General features: G+C 66.0%; 2 protein-coding genes across 3 annotated transcripts; both read right to left on the reverse strand.

Moving 5' to 3' along the window:
* Nucleotides 1–2,511: 2,511 nt before the first annotated feature.
* On the reverse strand, nucleotides 2,512–4,719 carry DCTN6 (dynactin subunit 6). 2 transcript variants are annotated; one of them, XM_075422182.1, is made up of 7 exons: nucleotides 4,462–4,712; nucleotides 4,327–4,391; nucleotides 4,130–4,235; nucleotides 3,758–3,846; nucleotides 3,523–3,570; nucleotides 2,957–3,099; nucleotides 2,512–2,851 (listed from the first exon to the last, which is right to left on the reverse strand). In XM_075422182.1, exons 1-7 carry the CDS (start codon nucleotides 4,482–4,484, stop codon nucleotides 2,753–2,755), a joined length of 573 nt encoding a protein of 190 aa, XP_075278297.1. In that variant the 5' UTR covers nucleotides 4,485–4,712; the 3' UTR covers nucleotides 2,512–2,752. The 2 variants fall into 2 exon arrangements, with proteins under 2 accessions (XP_075278297.1, XP_075278298.1); XM_075422183.1 differs by lacking the exon at nucleotides 2,512–2,851 and adding an exon at nucleotides 3,236–3,372 and having other exon boundaries at nucleotides 2,985–3,099; nucleotides 4,462–4,719.
* A 3,907-nt stretch (nucleotides 4,720–8,626) lies between these two features.
* Nucleotides 8,627–12,604, reverse strand: BTC (betacellulin). The gene is made up of 6 exons (XM_075422184.1): nucleotides 12,432–12,604; nucleotides 9,850–9,945; nucleotides 9,504–9,621; nucleotides 9,208–9,354; nucleotides 8,810–8,917; nucleotides 8,627–8,729 (listed from the first exon to the last, which is right to left on the reverse strand). The coding sequence occupies exons 1-5, from the start codon at nucleotides 12,499–12,501 to the stop codon at nucleotides 8,812–8,814; spliced, it is 537 nt and encodes a 178-aa protein (XP_075278299.1). The 5' UTR covers nucleotides 12,502–12,604; the 3' UTR covers nucleotides 8,627–8,729; nucleotides 8,810–8,811.
* Between the last annotated feature and the right edge of the window lie 2,696 nt (nucleotides 12,605–15,300).

Genomic DNA, 15,300 nt, shown 5'->3' on the forward strand with positions numbered 1-15,300 from the left:
GACATAGGGCCGGGGGCATGGGACACAGTCCCAGGGACACAGGACACAGCGTTGGGGACACTGGATGCAGAGTTGGGGATACAGGACACAGGGCTGGGGACACAGGACACAGGACTGGAGACACGGGACAGAAGGCTGAGGACACAGGACATAGGCTGGGGACAAGGGACACAAGTTTGGGGACACAGGACACAGTCCTAGGGACATGGGACATAGGCTGGGGACACACGACTAGGCTGGGAAGATGGGACACAATCCTGGGGACATGGGACACAAGGCTGGGGATGTGGGAGACGGGGTAGGGCACAGGGTTGGGGGTACAGGGCACAGGGCTGGGGACATGGGACGTAGGGTTGGGGAAATGGCATGCAGGGCTGGGGACATGGGACACAGGGCTGGAGACACGGGACAGAGGGCTGGAGACACAGGATGCAGGCTGGGGACATGGGACACAAGGCTGTGGATGTGGGACACAATGCTGGGGATAGGGGAGATGGGGTAGGGCACAGGGTTGGGGGTACAGGACACAGGGCTGGGGACATGGAACACAGGGCTGGAGACATGGGACACAAGGCTGGGGACAAAGGACACAGTCCCAGTGACATGGGACACAGGCTAGGGACAAAGGACATAGGGCTGTGGAGATGGGACACAATCCCAGGGACATGGGACACAGGGTTGGGGACACTGGAAGCAGAGTTGGGGATACAGGACACAGGGCTGGGGACAGGACACAGGAACTGAGGCTGGGGACACAGGACTAGGCTGGGTAGATGGGACGCGGTCCTGGGGACATGAGACCCTGTGCTGGGCCCCACACCCTGCTCACTTGATTTTATCTCTTGTTTTTGGCTTGGCCCCAGCCCTGCCACGTCCCCACGGACAGGCCTGCGTCCCCGCAGGGCTGCGCTCGGCTCCGGAGCAGCGTGACTGAGACCCCTGGGGTGAAAAGCATTTGACCAGCAGCCACGTCCAGAGCAGATGCTGCCCGCACACGGTACCTGGGGACAGGAGGTGACGCCGAGGACATCCTGCCCGTGGCAGAGGGCTCGTACCCAGCGGGTGTTTAAGGTCATCGCTTGCCTTTCCGCGGCTCAGTGGCCAAACCAGATCTGCCCGCGTGTCCTGCTGGCTGCCTGGACGGACTCAGCCCTGCCACTGACTTCAGGCAGAGGGTTTCCAGCCTCCCCATGGTGGTGATTTACAGAGCAGAACCTCTCATGCTGGGGGGTAGATGGAAATGAGCAGTGCCAGCTGGATTTGGGGAAGCGGGAGGTGTCTGCCTGCGAGGGCAGGTGGCCCCAAGAGGGAATCTAAAGCACGGGGACTGCTCTAGGTACCCAAATCTGCTGGAGCCTCTTGCTTTTTGGGTAAATTCCCAGACTGCCTTCTTTCACAGAATCACAGAATGTTCGGGGTTGGAAGGGACCTCTGGGGGTCATCTAGTCCAACCCTGCTGCCGAAGCAGGGTCACCTACAGCAGGCTGCACAGGACCTTGTCCAGGCGGGTCTTGAATATCTCCAGAGAAGGAGACTCCACAGCCTCCCTGGGCAGCCTGTTCCAGTGCTCCGTCGCCCTCAGAGGGAAGAAGTTCTTCCTCATGTTCAGCTGGAACTTCCTATGCTTCAGTTTGTGCCCATTGCCCCTTGTCCTGTCACTGGGCACCACTGAAAAGAGTCTGCAAGGGGAGAAGTTGGGGAGATGTGCTTCATCTCCCATTGTTTTCCCCCCTCCATGGGCATCTCCACAAAAAGCTTTGGCTGGGGCTGCTGTGGCAGGCTGGAGAGGCAGCGGTGGCCGGGACAGTGTTGACAACCCTTGTTTGGACCCGGCTTCAGGGAAGAGCTGCAGTTTCCCAGCAGCGCCAGACCCCTGTGTGGAATCGCAAAGCCAGAAAAAGGTGGGTTTTCATTTTTGGTATCCCTGCAGCTGAACTCGGGGAGAAAATCCCATCGGCTCTGGTGGGTACCACAACGCTCTTGTGCCTTGGCCTGCCCTACCCGGAACCCCAGGTCCCAAATCAAAAACCCCACAGACCGGCTGGTACTTGGGGCTCCTCTGCGGGCAGCGGCCGATCCTTTCCCCTCTCCCCCTCTTTTCTGAAGGAATTTCTGCTCCAGCATCAATTTCCTCCTGCGCTGAGGCAAAACATCGGGCTGTTGTACAAGGATGGACGGGGAAGTTGTGAACAACATCCCTGAGGAATCTCAGGGGCCAGCTGGGAAATGTGGACGTGTGCCCCCCTGCTCTTGGGAGGGGAGCCGAGCAGGAGGCAACCTTCAGGAGCTGAGGAGCAATGCTGACACCAGCCCTGGAGCCTTTCCCACGCGTGGGTGCGGGGCTGGGGCAGCCCCCTCTCCACGGAGCCCCGCCCTCCCCCGGCATGGGCCCGTCTCCCGCTGCCAGGAGGCCGGGGAAGGAGCGGGGAGGTGGCTGCAGGGCTGTCCCCGAGGGATGGACAACGACCATGGGAATGGCGCCCTGACCCAGGAAGGACCGCAGTCCCCCACTCGACAGAAGAGCAGGTGACGTTTTATTCCCAAAACAAAGCACGTACAACAGAGTTGGCGCGCAAGACCCGAAGCTGGTCCGAGACGCTCGGCGGAATATAAATAACGGACACACATAAACAAGACGAGCTTTTTTCAAAGATGGAGTGAGGGACGCAGAGACCCGGCGCTTCCCGGGGCCGCGTAGTGCTTCACAGGACCAGGAGCAACCCCCCTGTCAGCCACCATCAGCAGAAAGCGCTCAGCTCTTGACAGGAGTGGACGTGGCCTTCGTGGTCTTCTTCAGGTGATGGTAGTTCGGCAAGATCTTCATCAGGAAATCCAGCTGCAGCGTCTGGGGCTGGAAAAAGAGGCGGGGGGGGGGTGTCAGGCAGCGTCTCGGCCGCCACGGCGAGGAAGGGACAGGAGGGTGACAGCGTGTCACCCTCGTGTCACACCCACCCACCTGCGGCCGCTCGGTCTGCACGCGGCGGAGGCAATCGGCCCCGTAGATGACGGTGTTCTCGGGGATCACCTCGTAGGTGTTGATGTTGCAGCAGGCCCCGATGATGCAGCCGCTCGTCAGGATCACGTTCTTGCCGACAAACGCTGCCAGAGACAGAGAGGGGAACCCCTGTGAGAGCTGGGCCCATGGTGCGGTGCCTGCACCACCAAACATCGACGTCACGAGCTGCTCGACGCCAGGAGCCAGCCCAGCCCAGCTCCCACCGAGGCAGTGACGCACGTGGGTTCTGCGTGAACACCACAGCCTTGCGACCAGCTGCAGTCTGGGCTCCGCTACGGCAAGACACCACCATGGAATCCTCCGCTGTTCCCAGCGTCCACATGAGCAAGATTGGAAGGAGCTCTGAGCAACCTGGTCTGGTGGAAGATGTTCCAGTCTAGTGGAAGGCGTCCCTGCTCATGGCAGGGGGGCTGGAACCAGATGATCTTTAAGGTCCCTTCCAACCCAAACCATTCTATGATTCTGTGAAAATCTTGCAAGGGCCACGATGACAAGCCGAGACTTACCTTTGGATTCGATGACGTTGTTATCTCCCACCTTCATCGCCTGGGAATCTGCGGGGGGGCCCGTGTTAAAGAAAACTGTCAGATGTTTTACTTAAAAGGCAAACCCCGTCACTGCTCTCCAACCAGCGCCCTGCACCCTTAGCAGCCCTGGGCTGGTTCAACCCCGACAGAGCCCACGCCTGCTCCCCCTGCACGCGTCCGTCCGTCCATCCGTCTCGCCGCACAGCAGGGATACAACACCCAACCTCAAACACATTGTTGGTGCCAATCACCATCGGCTTGGGCTCCAACTCTTCGTTTTCGGGAGTGATGTTTTCCGGGTAGCTGCGGGATGGAAGAACGTGTTTCAGGTCTGGACAGCGGAAAGCCGTCCCGCCTGGCAGCCGGCCCGACGGTGTGTCCGGGGCCGGAGCCGCGCGCATCCCACCCGACGCAGCCAGGCTGTCGGGGGCTCCCGCACCACCCGCTCCCGCCCGGGGCGTCCCGTCCCCGGGCTTCTCCCCCAGCCACGGTGCCACCCAACGCGCGAGGTTCTGGGGGGGTCACTTGCACTGCCCAGCGCGCCCAAGGGGACGCTCGCGGGGGGCACAGCCCTGCGCCCACCAACCCGTTGAGGATGAGGGCCTGCTCCTCGATCAGGTTGCCTTCGCCGATGACGATGGGCCCCGCCTCGGCGATGATCCGGGCCTTGGGGTGGATCACGGTCCTGGGCCCTGCCGAGGGGCACCCGGCGTCACCCCGCGGCGGGGCCCGGCGGCGGGGGGGGGTGGGGGGTGGGGGGGTGTCGGGGTGTTTTGGCCTTACCGATGGTCACGTCCCCGCGGATCTCGCTCTCCACGCACACCACGGCCCCCGGCGCGATCTTCACGCTGCGGGAACGGACGGGGCTGCGTGAGGGCAACGCGCGGGTGGGGTTGGGGGTGGGGGGCCGGGACTCACCTCTTCTGCACCTTCTCCGCCATGACAGCGCTGCCGGCGCCTGCGCGGTGCCGGGGGACGGGAGGAGGAGGGCCGCGGGGCTTGGGGCCGTGCGCCTCGGCCCTGCGCTCCCGCCTGGACGCGGGGGACCCCCGCGGAGAGCTCTCCCCGCCCCGCCGCGGCCCGAAGGCAGGCGGGGTTTGCCCGCAGTGGCACCGGTGCGACCGCGGGCGGGCGGGCGCTGGGACCCCGCGGCAGATGGGGCGCCCCGCCCCTGACCCCGCCCCTCCCTTAACCACGCCCAGCCTGCAGGGTCCTCGGGCGGGGCGGGGCGGGGCTGCGGGGCGCATGCGCAGTTTTGGCTCCTGGCGGCCTCCATCTTCCGCTGCGGCTTTCTCGCTCGGTCGCGGTCCCCGGGCGGGGCGCCAGGCCCAGTGCCGGGAGCTCAGGCGGGCGGTGTCCGCGGGGCTGGGGGGGCTCGGAGCCGTGGGCCGGTGCCGGGGCTCAGCAGCGCGGAGTCGGGGTGGGCGCGGGTAGAGGGGGCCCCCGGCTCGGGCCTGTTCGGGGGCTCAGCGCGGGCAGCGGGGCTTGATTCGGGGCTGGGAGCCGGGCCCGGTGGAGGGATTTCCCGCAGCAGGAGCTGGGCTGTGAGGGGGAGATGGGGCTCGGGGGGCTCCGCAGGGAGAGCGGCGGCTGGGGCTGGGGGTGCAGAGCCAGAGCCGGGGTCGCAGCTCAGAGCCGGGCCCGGGGGTGGGACCGAGCCGTACGGTCAGACCCGGGCCGAGAGCCGCGAGAAGTCCCCTGTTGGCAGGGCTGGAAAGGGGAGCCCGAAGCCTGCGCTCTGGGGACTCGGAGACTCGTTCAGCGGCTCAAACCCGGAGCCCGGGACCCGCCGCTTTGGGCTGGAAAACAGAGCCCCAGTCCTGCGTTTCTCGGCCTGGAGAGACAGCGGAGTGGTGGGTCTGGGGGCCTGGAAACGGAGCCCGAGTGCTGGGCTCGGGGGCGCAGGAACAGAGGCTGAGCGGAGCGTCTGCAGGGGATGAAGCTGGGCTCAGGGCCTTGGAGCGGAGACTGAAAGTCCTGGGTTTGTTCTCCAGGCTCGGGGGAGCAAAACCCTGGCTCCCGCCTTCAGGGAGGGTGAGGGCGAGTCAGGGGTTTGGGGGGCAGAAAGGGGGGCGCTGGGGCCAGGCTGAGCTGGGCACCTTCACCCAGAGACCAGGTCCTGCGTGTTGGGGCTCAAACCCACGGTCCTTCGGGCAATTACGGGTTTCAGAAATGGAGGCCGGGTCCTCTCTTGGTGGGGTTTGAAACCAGGCTCCTCTGGGCAGGTTTGGGGCTCGGCAGCAGAGCCCACTCGTGTGTTTGGGTGCTGGAACAACAGAGCCCAAGCCCTGCGCTGTCTGGGCTCGGGCTCGCTGGGGCAGTTTCGGGGTTTGGAAACAGAGCCCAAGCCCTGCCTTGCTGGGCCCAGCAGCCGAGACTCGACTGTGGGGGTTCGGGGGCTTGTTTGGCCAAGGCTGGGGCGTGGAACAGCCCCAGGACTGGTGGTCTGGAACCAGCGTGCCTGCACAGGGTGGGGCCGAAGAGATTTGAGCCCTGGCAGCTGCCATATTGTGCCGCTGGTCATTGTGCCCCAGGGCCGGGCTGGGGGCAGCTTCAGGGTCAGGGGGGCACAGGGAGGGGCGGGTGGGCAGTATGGGCCCCACTGGAGGTGGGGTCTGGCCGTGTTGGTCCCCTCAGCTGTGAGGCCAGCACGCACCAGGCCGAATTAAACGTCTGAGGTGCTTTTCACACTGTCTTGGCATGTCCCACTCTGCGCGAGGCATGTACAACCACCAGAGCAGGTACGGAACAATAAACACAAACTCATTAGTCAGTGTGTATGCAGTGATGACGTTTAACGTTCAAGTTATGGCAGTGATTGATTTACGACCTGGTCAAAAGCCAAGATCATTTCAACAAGCACAAGCTGTAAAGAGCTGGAGCAGAACTAAGAGGAGCTGCTGCCAAAATCAGCTGGAGATGAGACTGAGCTGGAACAGGAGCTGCGAACAAGCTGGAGCCATTGGAGATGAAACTCAACTGGAGCCGAAACCAATGGGAGTCTAAAACGTGCTGGAAGCAAGAACAGGCTGGAGCCGCCCGTGAGCTGGACATGAAATGAACTGGAGCCACAGGTGAACTGGAGCTAAAACGAGCCGGAGTCGTCCATGAGCTGAGCTGCAATGAAATGGAGCCATAGCTGAGCTGGAGCTGCCCTTGAGCTGGACCTGAAACCAGGGCAGAAACCAACCGGTACAGAAACCAACCAGAGCTACAAATGAGCTGGAGCCAGAACTGAACTGGAGCCGTCCAGGAGCTGGACCTGAAACAAACAGGAGCCCCAACCAACCAACAAACCAAACTGAGCTGGTGCCAAGCTGCCGACTGGGAGCCGCCGCCGCACTGGAGCGGTGCAGTCCCTGCAGCATCTCTGGGTGGGCAGAGACTGGGCTGTCCCTGTGCCATGAGAGACGTGGGACAGCCAGCTGCTGGCAGCATGGCCCAGCCCTGAGAGCCCCCGGCGCTGCTGCCCTGCAAACCCTGCAGCCTCCGGGCACGGGCATCTCTGCCCAGGCCCCTCGGAGGCAGCAGCCCAGCACCGCGCACCCAGGGTGGGAGAGACGGGGACGGGACACCAGAACTGGCCCGTTTCTCCCCGGAAGGGTGGGCGAGAGCCAGGATCTGGCTGACAATCTGCCTGCGCAGCAGCGGCGTCAGCACAGCCCGACTGCAGCAGCCCGGGGCCGGCACCGCACCAGTGCCAGCGGGGTCTGGGCAGGACCCTGTCAGCGCTCGCTCCCATCTCCCCAAACGCCCCTCGCAGCCACAGCCCCCAAAACGTGCGGGCCAGAGCTGCCCGGCCCTGGTCCTTGGGCGCTCGCCTGTGAAGATGACAGCAGGCGGGGCCGAAGGGCTGAAGTCCAGTAGAAACCAGTTCTCCCCAGCGGCAGATCCAACGGTCCTGAGCCCGAGCTCTCCCCGGCTCCGGCAGAGCCAGTGCCAGTCTGGAGGGCTCTGTCCTGTTGTCAGCTGCTCCAGAAAAGAGCTGGGGAGAAGCAAGCAGCCGGTGCCTGGGCCGAGAGGAGGGAGCCCGGCAGCAGCAGGGGTCACCGGCCGCCCCGGGAGACCCCCAGCCCCGCTGGGTCCCTGCTCCCCCAGGGGATGCAGATGGGAGTCAGGCGCAGGAGCTGCCGGTGTCATTATCGAACGGGGATCGATCCTGTGGTGGAAACTGGGAGCTGCCCGGGATCCCCAGCCCTACGGGCCGAGCTGCAGCCGCTGCCCACCGACAGGGGACTCCGGGGGGTTGGTGGCGAAACCCGCCGGGAAAGTCACCGGGCCCCGGCCGGGCACCCACGGGGGATCCCGCACCGGGGGGGAAAACTAGTCGCTGACCCCCGGCTGCCAGGGCACCGCCGGCAGCTCCGGCCGCTGGGAAACCCGGGGCCTGCCCGGGGTGCCCCGTGGGTCCCGGCAAGAGCCGCCAGCCCAGAGCCGGGGCTCTGGCCCCGGGAGCGGACCGAGCGTCCCGCAGCACCGGCCGGTACCCCCGCTCCCGCACCGGAGCCCTCCCGCAGGGGGGGAAGCAGTCCCAGCGTGGCCCCCGGGCCGCTCGGAGAAGGGCCCCGAGCCCAGCAGGCCCCTCGCGAGCCGGGAGCCCGCTCCGTTCCCGCGCCCCCTCCCCCGCTCCGCTCCCGCCACCGCCCCCACCGCGCCGCCGCCATCGCCTCCCCCCCGCCGGTCCCGCGGCGGCGGCGCCCCCTGGCGGCCGCGGGGGGTTTCGAAGCCTCGGCGGGAGGGGCCGCCGCGCACCTGCCCCGCACGGCGGTGCCCCCTGGCGGATGCGGAGCGGCAACGCGTTGCGCTGCGCCCCCTGGCGGTCCCGAGTCTGCACCGCAGCTCCCCGGTACCGGCACCGTTGAGAGCTTTCCGCGCCCCGTTCGCCCGGCGGGGGCTGAGGAGAGGCCGGGGGGCGCGCCCGCACCTGGGAGGTGGGCAAAAAAGGCGGGAAAATGTGGCTGCGGGTGCTGGAAATTGGGGGAGCGCAGTGGCACGGCTGGGCCTACCCCGCTACTCCCCGCTGGTGGGGGGTGATGGCGACGGGGGGGGCGGTGCCCCGAAGGACCATGGCGACACACGGACACCTTTCCGTCACCCCTTTATTCGAGCCGTTGGGCGTTTCAGCCCGCGCCCGTCGAGCCAGCCAGTGCCGCCATCCGGGACCCGCCCGCAGGTACCTGGAGCTCCTGCGGAGAGAGGAGGGGGCTTCGGCCTCAGCGGCCACCCCAGACGGGGGGGCTCTGCCTTCGCCCCGCGCCCCACGCACCGTCACGCGATGCCCGTCTCCAGCACGTCCTCGCTTTTGGAAGGCAAAGTCTTGTTTAGCGTCTCCATCTCTTCTGCCTTTCTCTTCCTACGCTGCTTCCGACAGTGGCTTGGGGGGGGGGGGGAGTAATTAAAAAAACGACAAAAAAAGGGCAGGATGAGGCGCCGCAGCGACGCTGCTCCCCCTCCCTCTGCTTTCACCTTGCGGACGCTCTGGGTGGGCTCACACGCGGTTTCCAGCCCCGAAGCGGTGCCCTGTGCACCTCCCAGCACCCCCGAGGCCGTGTCCCCCTGAACGGGGCACCCCGAGTTCAACCTGCCCCAGCCGGCGGAGGTGGGCCGGCTTCGCCCCCAAGCCGGGGCCGCCCCTTCCCTTCCCGCCCCGTCCCCCCCACGTACTGACTGCAGAGGCAGGCGCAGACGACAACGACGATGAGGGTGACGATGGCGGCGATCAAGGAGATGATGACAATCTGGCCCCGGTCACCTCGCAGGTAGAAGATGTCCACCCTCTCACAGCGAGCCCCCGTGTAGCCCCGCTCACACCTGCCCCGCGGCACCGGGGGAGCAGAGGAAGAGGGGGGTGTCCAAAAAAAGGGCCACGGTGCCCACGCCCCGCTCCTCCCGCTCGCCCGGGGAGGACGGGCGCGGCGTCCCCCTCCCCGTGCCGCCACGTCCCCGCGGCGGTGGCTCACACGCAGGCCGGCGCCTTCTCGGCCACGAGGAAGCGGCACCTCCCCTTGACGCAGTAGTGCTTGTACTCCTCCGGGCACCTGGAGAAGTGACCCTGCCGCCGCAGCCGCGTCGCGTTCCCTGCGGGTGACAAGGACAGACAAAATCCCCCACCCCACCCCAAGCTCCCGGGGGTTACGGCTCTGCCCGGCGGCATCCCGGAGCTGGTCCATCCCCACGGCGGGTCCGAGCCCGGCCAGCCGCGAAGAGCCGCCGGCACGCGTGTCCTCGGCGGGGTGCGGTGCCATGCGGCTGCACCAGACAAAACACCCTCCCCCCGCGCCGGCGGCTGCCCCCGCGCCCCCTTACCGGCGCAGCTCTCCGCCATGCCGCAGGACAGACCCTCCGCGCCGTGCCCGGCGGTGACGTTGGCGTCGGCGCCCGCGCAGCCGAAAAACGCCAGGCCTGCAACGCAGCAGTGGGGGGGCTCGGAAGGGGACCCTGGCCACAGCTGCTCTCCCGGCCCTCGCTGCAGGCAGGGCGCAGGGAGGGGTCCCCAGGGAGGGGTCCGGCTCCCTGCACTCCCATTTTTGGAGAACCTGGGTTTCAGGGCTGCTGAAAAACACACCGGCCACGGGAGCGAGGAGACAGCAGCACTGCCGTTCGGTGCCCGCCAAGGCACTGAATCCCCATTGCAGCGTCGCTCGCTGCCGCACCGGGGCACGGGATGCCGGGGAAGGGGCACCCACGCTCACGGTGGCCGCGGGACGAGGCCGCGGGACGGCTCAGCGCCCGGCACGCCGCGGCTGCGGTAACCGGATCGCTGGCATACCAGCACTGACTCAGCACAGCCCTGCTCCCCGGGGACTCACCCCGCTGCCCTGCCGCCTGGGGAGTGCGGATGGGTCCCGCCAGACAGGACAGGGTGTGGGTGGCTCCCACGGGGGTGGCACGCTGAGGAGGGGGGTGTTTCCGTCCCGAGTGGGTGCACTTTGCAGCTCAGCCAAGTAGAGGCCTCTCGGGGAGGGGGAAATTCAGGCAGCCGAGCCTGGGCAGCCTCGTCCCCTTGTCCCCTGGTACCTGGCATTATCCCACCCAGCATGTTGGTACCCTGGCCAGCCTCTAGTGTCCCCCCCCGTCCCACGGCAGAGACGTTCCCAGCACACGCGTCCCTCCTGGCTATATATAGTCACCGCCACGCTAACGACGTGATTTCGGTAACAGAGCTGCACAGGGGCCGGGGCTGAGCCTCCTCTGGGGCTTCCCCGCCAGCGAGCATCCCCTCCCCGGCCAGAAGAACCCAGTGGGGAGGGGATGGGTCCCATCGCCCGGTCCGGCCTAGGCAGCGGGGTGGGAGCTGCCCAGCGGGAGCCAGGGGATGAGGCACAGGGCGGCTGCCCCCCCGGGGAAGCAGCTGCAGGCGGCATGGGCACGCCGTGGCCCAGGGCGGGAGGCTGACTTCATCCCCGGTGACCGAGTTTGCAGCTCAGCGTGGAAAGGTCCCCACCCTCGCTGCAGCCAGACGCAGAGCTCTGGCATCCTCCGGGCTGGCAGCCCCCTGGCAAGGACCACCCCGGTGGCACGGCCAGCTCAGAGAGGGGGGTGTGCCGCCCTCAACACCCGGGAGCTGCGGGTGCAAAGCAACCCCCATCTCTTCGGTGCGTGGAGAGCCTGGCTCTGCTGTCTACAGCTGCGCCCTTTCCCGGGCAGCCGGAGATAACCACGGAAAGCATCCCAAACATCGGATTGTTTTGCCGTAACACCTCTCACGCTCCCCCGGGAAAGCCTGAACTGTGGGAGAGCAGCTGCCCGGGGCACTGCCTGGCCTGATGGGCACCCCAGCCCCGAAACGGCTCAGCCACCCTCGATGCCCTCCTGCCAGCACACACCTGGCAGGTTTTGCCAAGCACCATCACCAGCCCTGCCAAAGGCCCAGACCCCAGCTGCTCCTGGCGCAGGGGAGGGCCCCCCGAAACCCCAGGGCTGGCACTCTCTGGCGGTGGGGGGGGGGATCACCGAGCCCAGCCAATGTTCAGCCCTACCCGTGGTTATCTCCTGCCAGCCCCGAGCAGGCAGCTGCCCGCTTCGCCCACTTCCCAGGCGCTTTGGAACGAACGCGGGGACGCTCACGCACTCCCTGAACGGGTACTGGATCCCCCCCCCGCACCCCCCCTCCGCACCCCCTTGGTGCTGCCAGGGATGGCGAAACACAGGTATTTGGGCACCCATGAGCAGTGTCCCATCAGCCGGGGGTTAAAGCATCCCAGCCCCACCCCGGGTTCCAGCCAGGACACCCCAGCCCCACGCTGGCCCTGAGGGATTCAGGGATTCAGAGCCAAGCTGGCACAGGCATGGGGGAGCACTGGGATGGGATGGGATGGTGGGGAATAGCAGGATGGGAACCGGGGGCACATAGGGGAGCGTTGGGACGGGTGCAGGGAGGCATGGGGGGACACAGGGACAGGACTGGGTAAACACCAGGCTGGGCGTGGGGGAAGGAGTGGGATGGGATTGTCAGGGGGACACGGGGAGTCACTGGGATGGGACTGGAGAAACACGCGGGTGGGCACGGTGAGCGCTGGGGTGGGACTGGGGCAACATCAGGATGGGGTGGGACGGGGGGGGGGGGACACACACAGGGGATCAGCGTGACAGGACCGGGGGATGAGCAGGACGGGACAGGCGCGGGGGAGCACCGGGACGGGACCGGGAGGCAGGTGGAGGATCACCAGCACGGGAGCGGGCAGCAGCAGGACGGGACAGGGGCAGCCCCGGGACCAGCCCGGGCTGGGACAGAGCGAGGACGGGGCCGGGACGGCGGGTGGCACCGGGCAGGGTCGCCGGGCCGGGGCGGGGGGGAGCACCCAGCCGGGCAGGGGCGGCCCGGGACGGCGGCTGGGCGGGGGGGGGCCCCCATCCGACCCGGTCCTCCTGGGGCGCCCCGTGCTTACCGGAGGCGAGGGCCAGGCAGAGCAGCAGGGTCCCGGGGCCGCCGCCCGGGGCCGGGGACGCCGCCTCCATGCGCGCCGCCGCCTGCCCTGTGCCCGGCGGCTGCGGCGGGGCGGGCCGGGCGGGCCGGCCTCCTCTTCCTCCTCCTCCTCCTCCTCCTCCTCCTGCTCCTGCTCCGGCTGCCCGGCTCCTACTCTGCCGGAGGCATCCCTTGGTGGTCCGCGGGTGTCCCTCACGCGTGTGTCCCCCCCCACGCGTGTCCCACCCCTGCCCGGCCCCCGCCTGCCCGGGGCGCAGGAGGCGTCGAGCAGATTCCTCGCCCCAGCATCCCCGGGGATTCGGGAGGCCAGAGGGACACCCTCCCCCCCGCCATCCCGGTTTCCGAGGGGGGCTCCGGGCGTTCCCCTCCCCAAAGGGACGGGGGCACGCGGCCGCAGCCCGGCCTCACCTCCCCAGAGCGATTTATCCCCGGCTGGCGTGTTATGAAAAGGGAGATTTATTCATAGCGAGCTGCTAATAAAACACCCTCCCAAAGCCCTTGGCAGGGAGTGACGGCAGCCACAAATTATTTTGCGAGGGGCTGTGCCTTGGCGCAAGCCTTCCGCACGCTGGCCTTGGGGGTTTCTTGCCTCGGGGTGGCTGAGAGGAGGACGTTTCTGGTGCCCCCAGCAACGTCCCGAGGAGGAGGAGAGCCCCGTGGGGGTGAAGGTGTCCCCCAGGATGCTGGCACGTCCCCTCCTGGCACCTGGCGATGCTCAGCAGGGACGCGGTGCCGTGAGGGGACGCTGTCCCGGCCCCAAGGAAAGCAAAAGAGCTTCGCCCGGCGGAGCGCAGGCGAGGAGGGGTGGTGGGGGTGCTGCCCGCTCGGTGTCGTTACAGGCATGAAATAAGGCGGGGGGGGGGGGGGGGGGGGGGGGGGGGGGGCGGGAAATGAAAGACTGGAAAGAACGGGTGACCTCAAACCGCAAGCTGGCAGCTATTAATGCAAGTGCTGGCGGCCACCCAGCCATGCCATTTGGCTGCTGTCCAGGGGGTGAGCGAGCTCCCGTGGTCCCGGCCAGCCAAAAAACCCAGCCGCGAGCTCCGGCACGCCAGTACTGCCGGACCCTTGGCACCTGGCCACCCCACGTCCCGGCCAGGGGAGCGGGGAGAGCCCAGCACCAGCCCCCTAAAAGCACGCAGGATGTGATAAACCATGGGAGAAACGTTGCAAAGCGCTGGTGGGGACAGCGGGGACTTGGGAAAGACCAGGGAAACCGGCAGCTGGTACCTGGATGTGGCATGGGGCCACCCAAGAGGAGCTGGCTTCATCCCGGTGGGGCGGGCAAAGGCAGGGAGCAGGCAGCAAAAACCCTTGTGCCTACCAAAAGAAAATGGTCTCCCTTCGGCATCCTTCATATCTGTATAAAACTGGGGAGGAAAAAGCATTTTAAAGAGATTTTAAAAGAGCTGGAGCCCCAAGGCAGATGTCACCAGAGGCAATCGTTTCTGTTCTCCAGTAGGAACAGGGGAAGGGCTGGCAGAAGGTATCTTCAAAAAGGGACCTGTTGCTGGCCACATGTCCTCTGCTATCACTGTTGCCATGAGTATTACACCATCCCCGGGGGAGACCCAGGGACCTGTGTGGCCAGGCAGATGTCACATCCAGATGTGGCCAGGCAGAGCTGGCCATGCCAAGGTGACCACGCAGGTGTGGCTCTGCCAATGAGAACAGGCAGAGGTGGCCAGGCAGCTGAGACTAGGCAGAAGTGGCCCTGCTAAGGTGACCATGCCAATGACTCCAGGCAGAGGTGGCTAAGCAGAGGTGGCCATGCTGACAAGACCAGACAGGGGTGATCAGGCAGATGCGAGCATGCAGAGGTGACCAGGTAGGTGTGTCCCTACTGAGGTGGCCATGCAGAGGTGACCATGCCAACAAGACCACACAGAGATGACCAGGCAGAGGTGGCCATGCAGGCATGGCCCTACTGAGGTGACCCTGTGGATGACACCTGGAAGAGATGCCCATGCTGATGAGACCAGGTAAGGGTGACCAAGCAGATGTGACTGTGCTGATGAGACCTGGCAGAGATGCCCATGCAGATGAGACCAGGCAGAGGTGGCCCTGCTGAGGTGACAATGCTGATGAGCCCAGGCAGAGGTGGCTAAGCAGACGTGGCCATGCTGATAAGATCAGGCAGAGATGGCCAAGCTGAGGAGACCATGCAGAAGTGGCCAAGCAGATACGGCCCCACTGAGGTGGCCACGGAGAGGTGACTGTGCCAAAGAGACCATGCTGATAAGACCAGGCAGAGATCGCCAAGCTGATGAGACCAGGCAGAGGTGGCCATGCAGGTGTGGCCCTACTGAGGTGACCGTGCTGATGAGTCCTGGGAGAGATGCCCATGCTGATGAGACCAGGCAGAGGTGGCCCTGCTGAGGTGACCTTGCTGATGAGTCCAGGCAGAGGTGGCTAAGCAGACATGACCATGCTGATAAGACCAGGCAGAGATGGCCATGCTGATGAGACCAGGCAGAAATGGCCATGCAGGTGTGGCCCTACTGAGGTGACCATGCTGATGAGTCCAGGCAGAGGCGGCTAAGCAGACGTGGCTATGCTGATAAGACCAGGCAGAGATGGCCAAGCTGATGAGACCATGCAGAAGTGGCCAGGCAGATATGGCCCCACTGAGGTGGCCACACAGAGGTGACCGTGCCAAGAAGACTAGGCAGAGATGCCCATGCTGATGAGACCAGGCAGAAGTGGCCCTGCTGAGGTGACAATGCTGATGAGTCCAGGCAGAGGTGGCCATGCTGATGAGACCAAGCAGAGGTGGCTAGCAGATGGCAGCTGGAGCCTGAGGATGGTGCCCAGCAGGGGTGTTCAAGGCC

This window comes from Opisthocomus hoazin, chromosome 5, assembly GCF_030867145.1.
Source record: "Opisthocomus hoazin isolate bOpiHoa1 chromosome 5, bOpiHoa1.hap1, whole genome shotgun sequence".
Classification (NCBI taxonomy): domain Eukaryota; kingdom Metazoa; phylum Chordata; class Aves; order Opisthocomiformes; family Opisthocomidae; genus Opisthocomus; species Opisthocomus hoazin.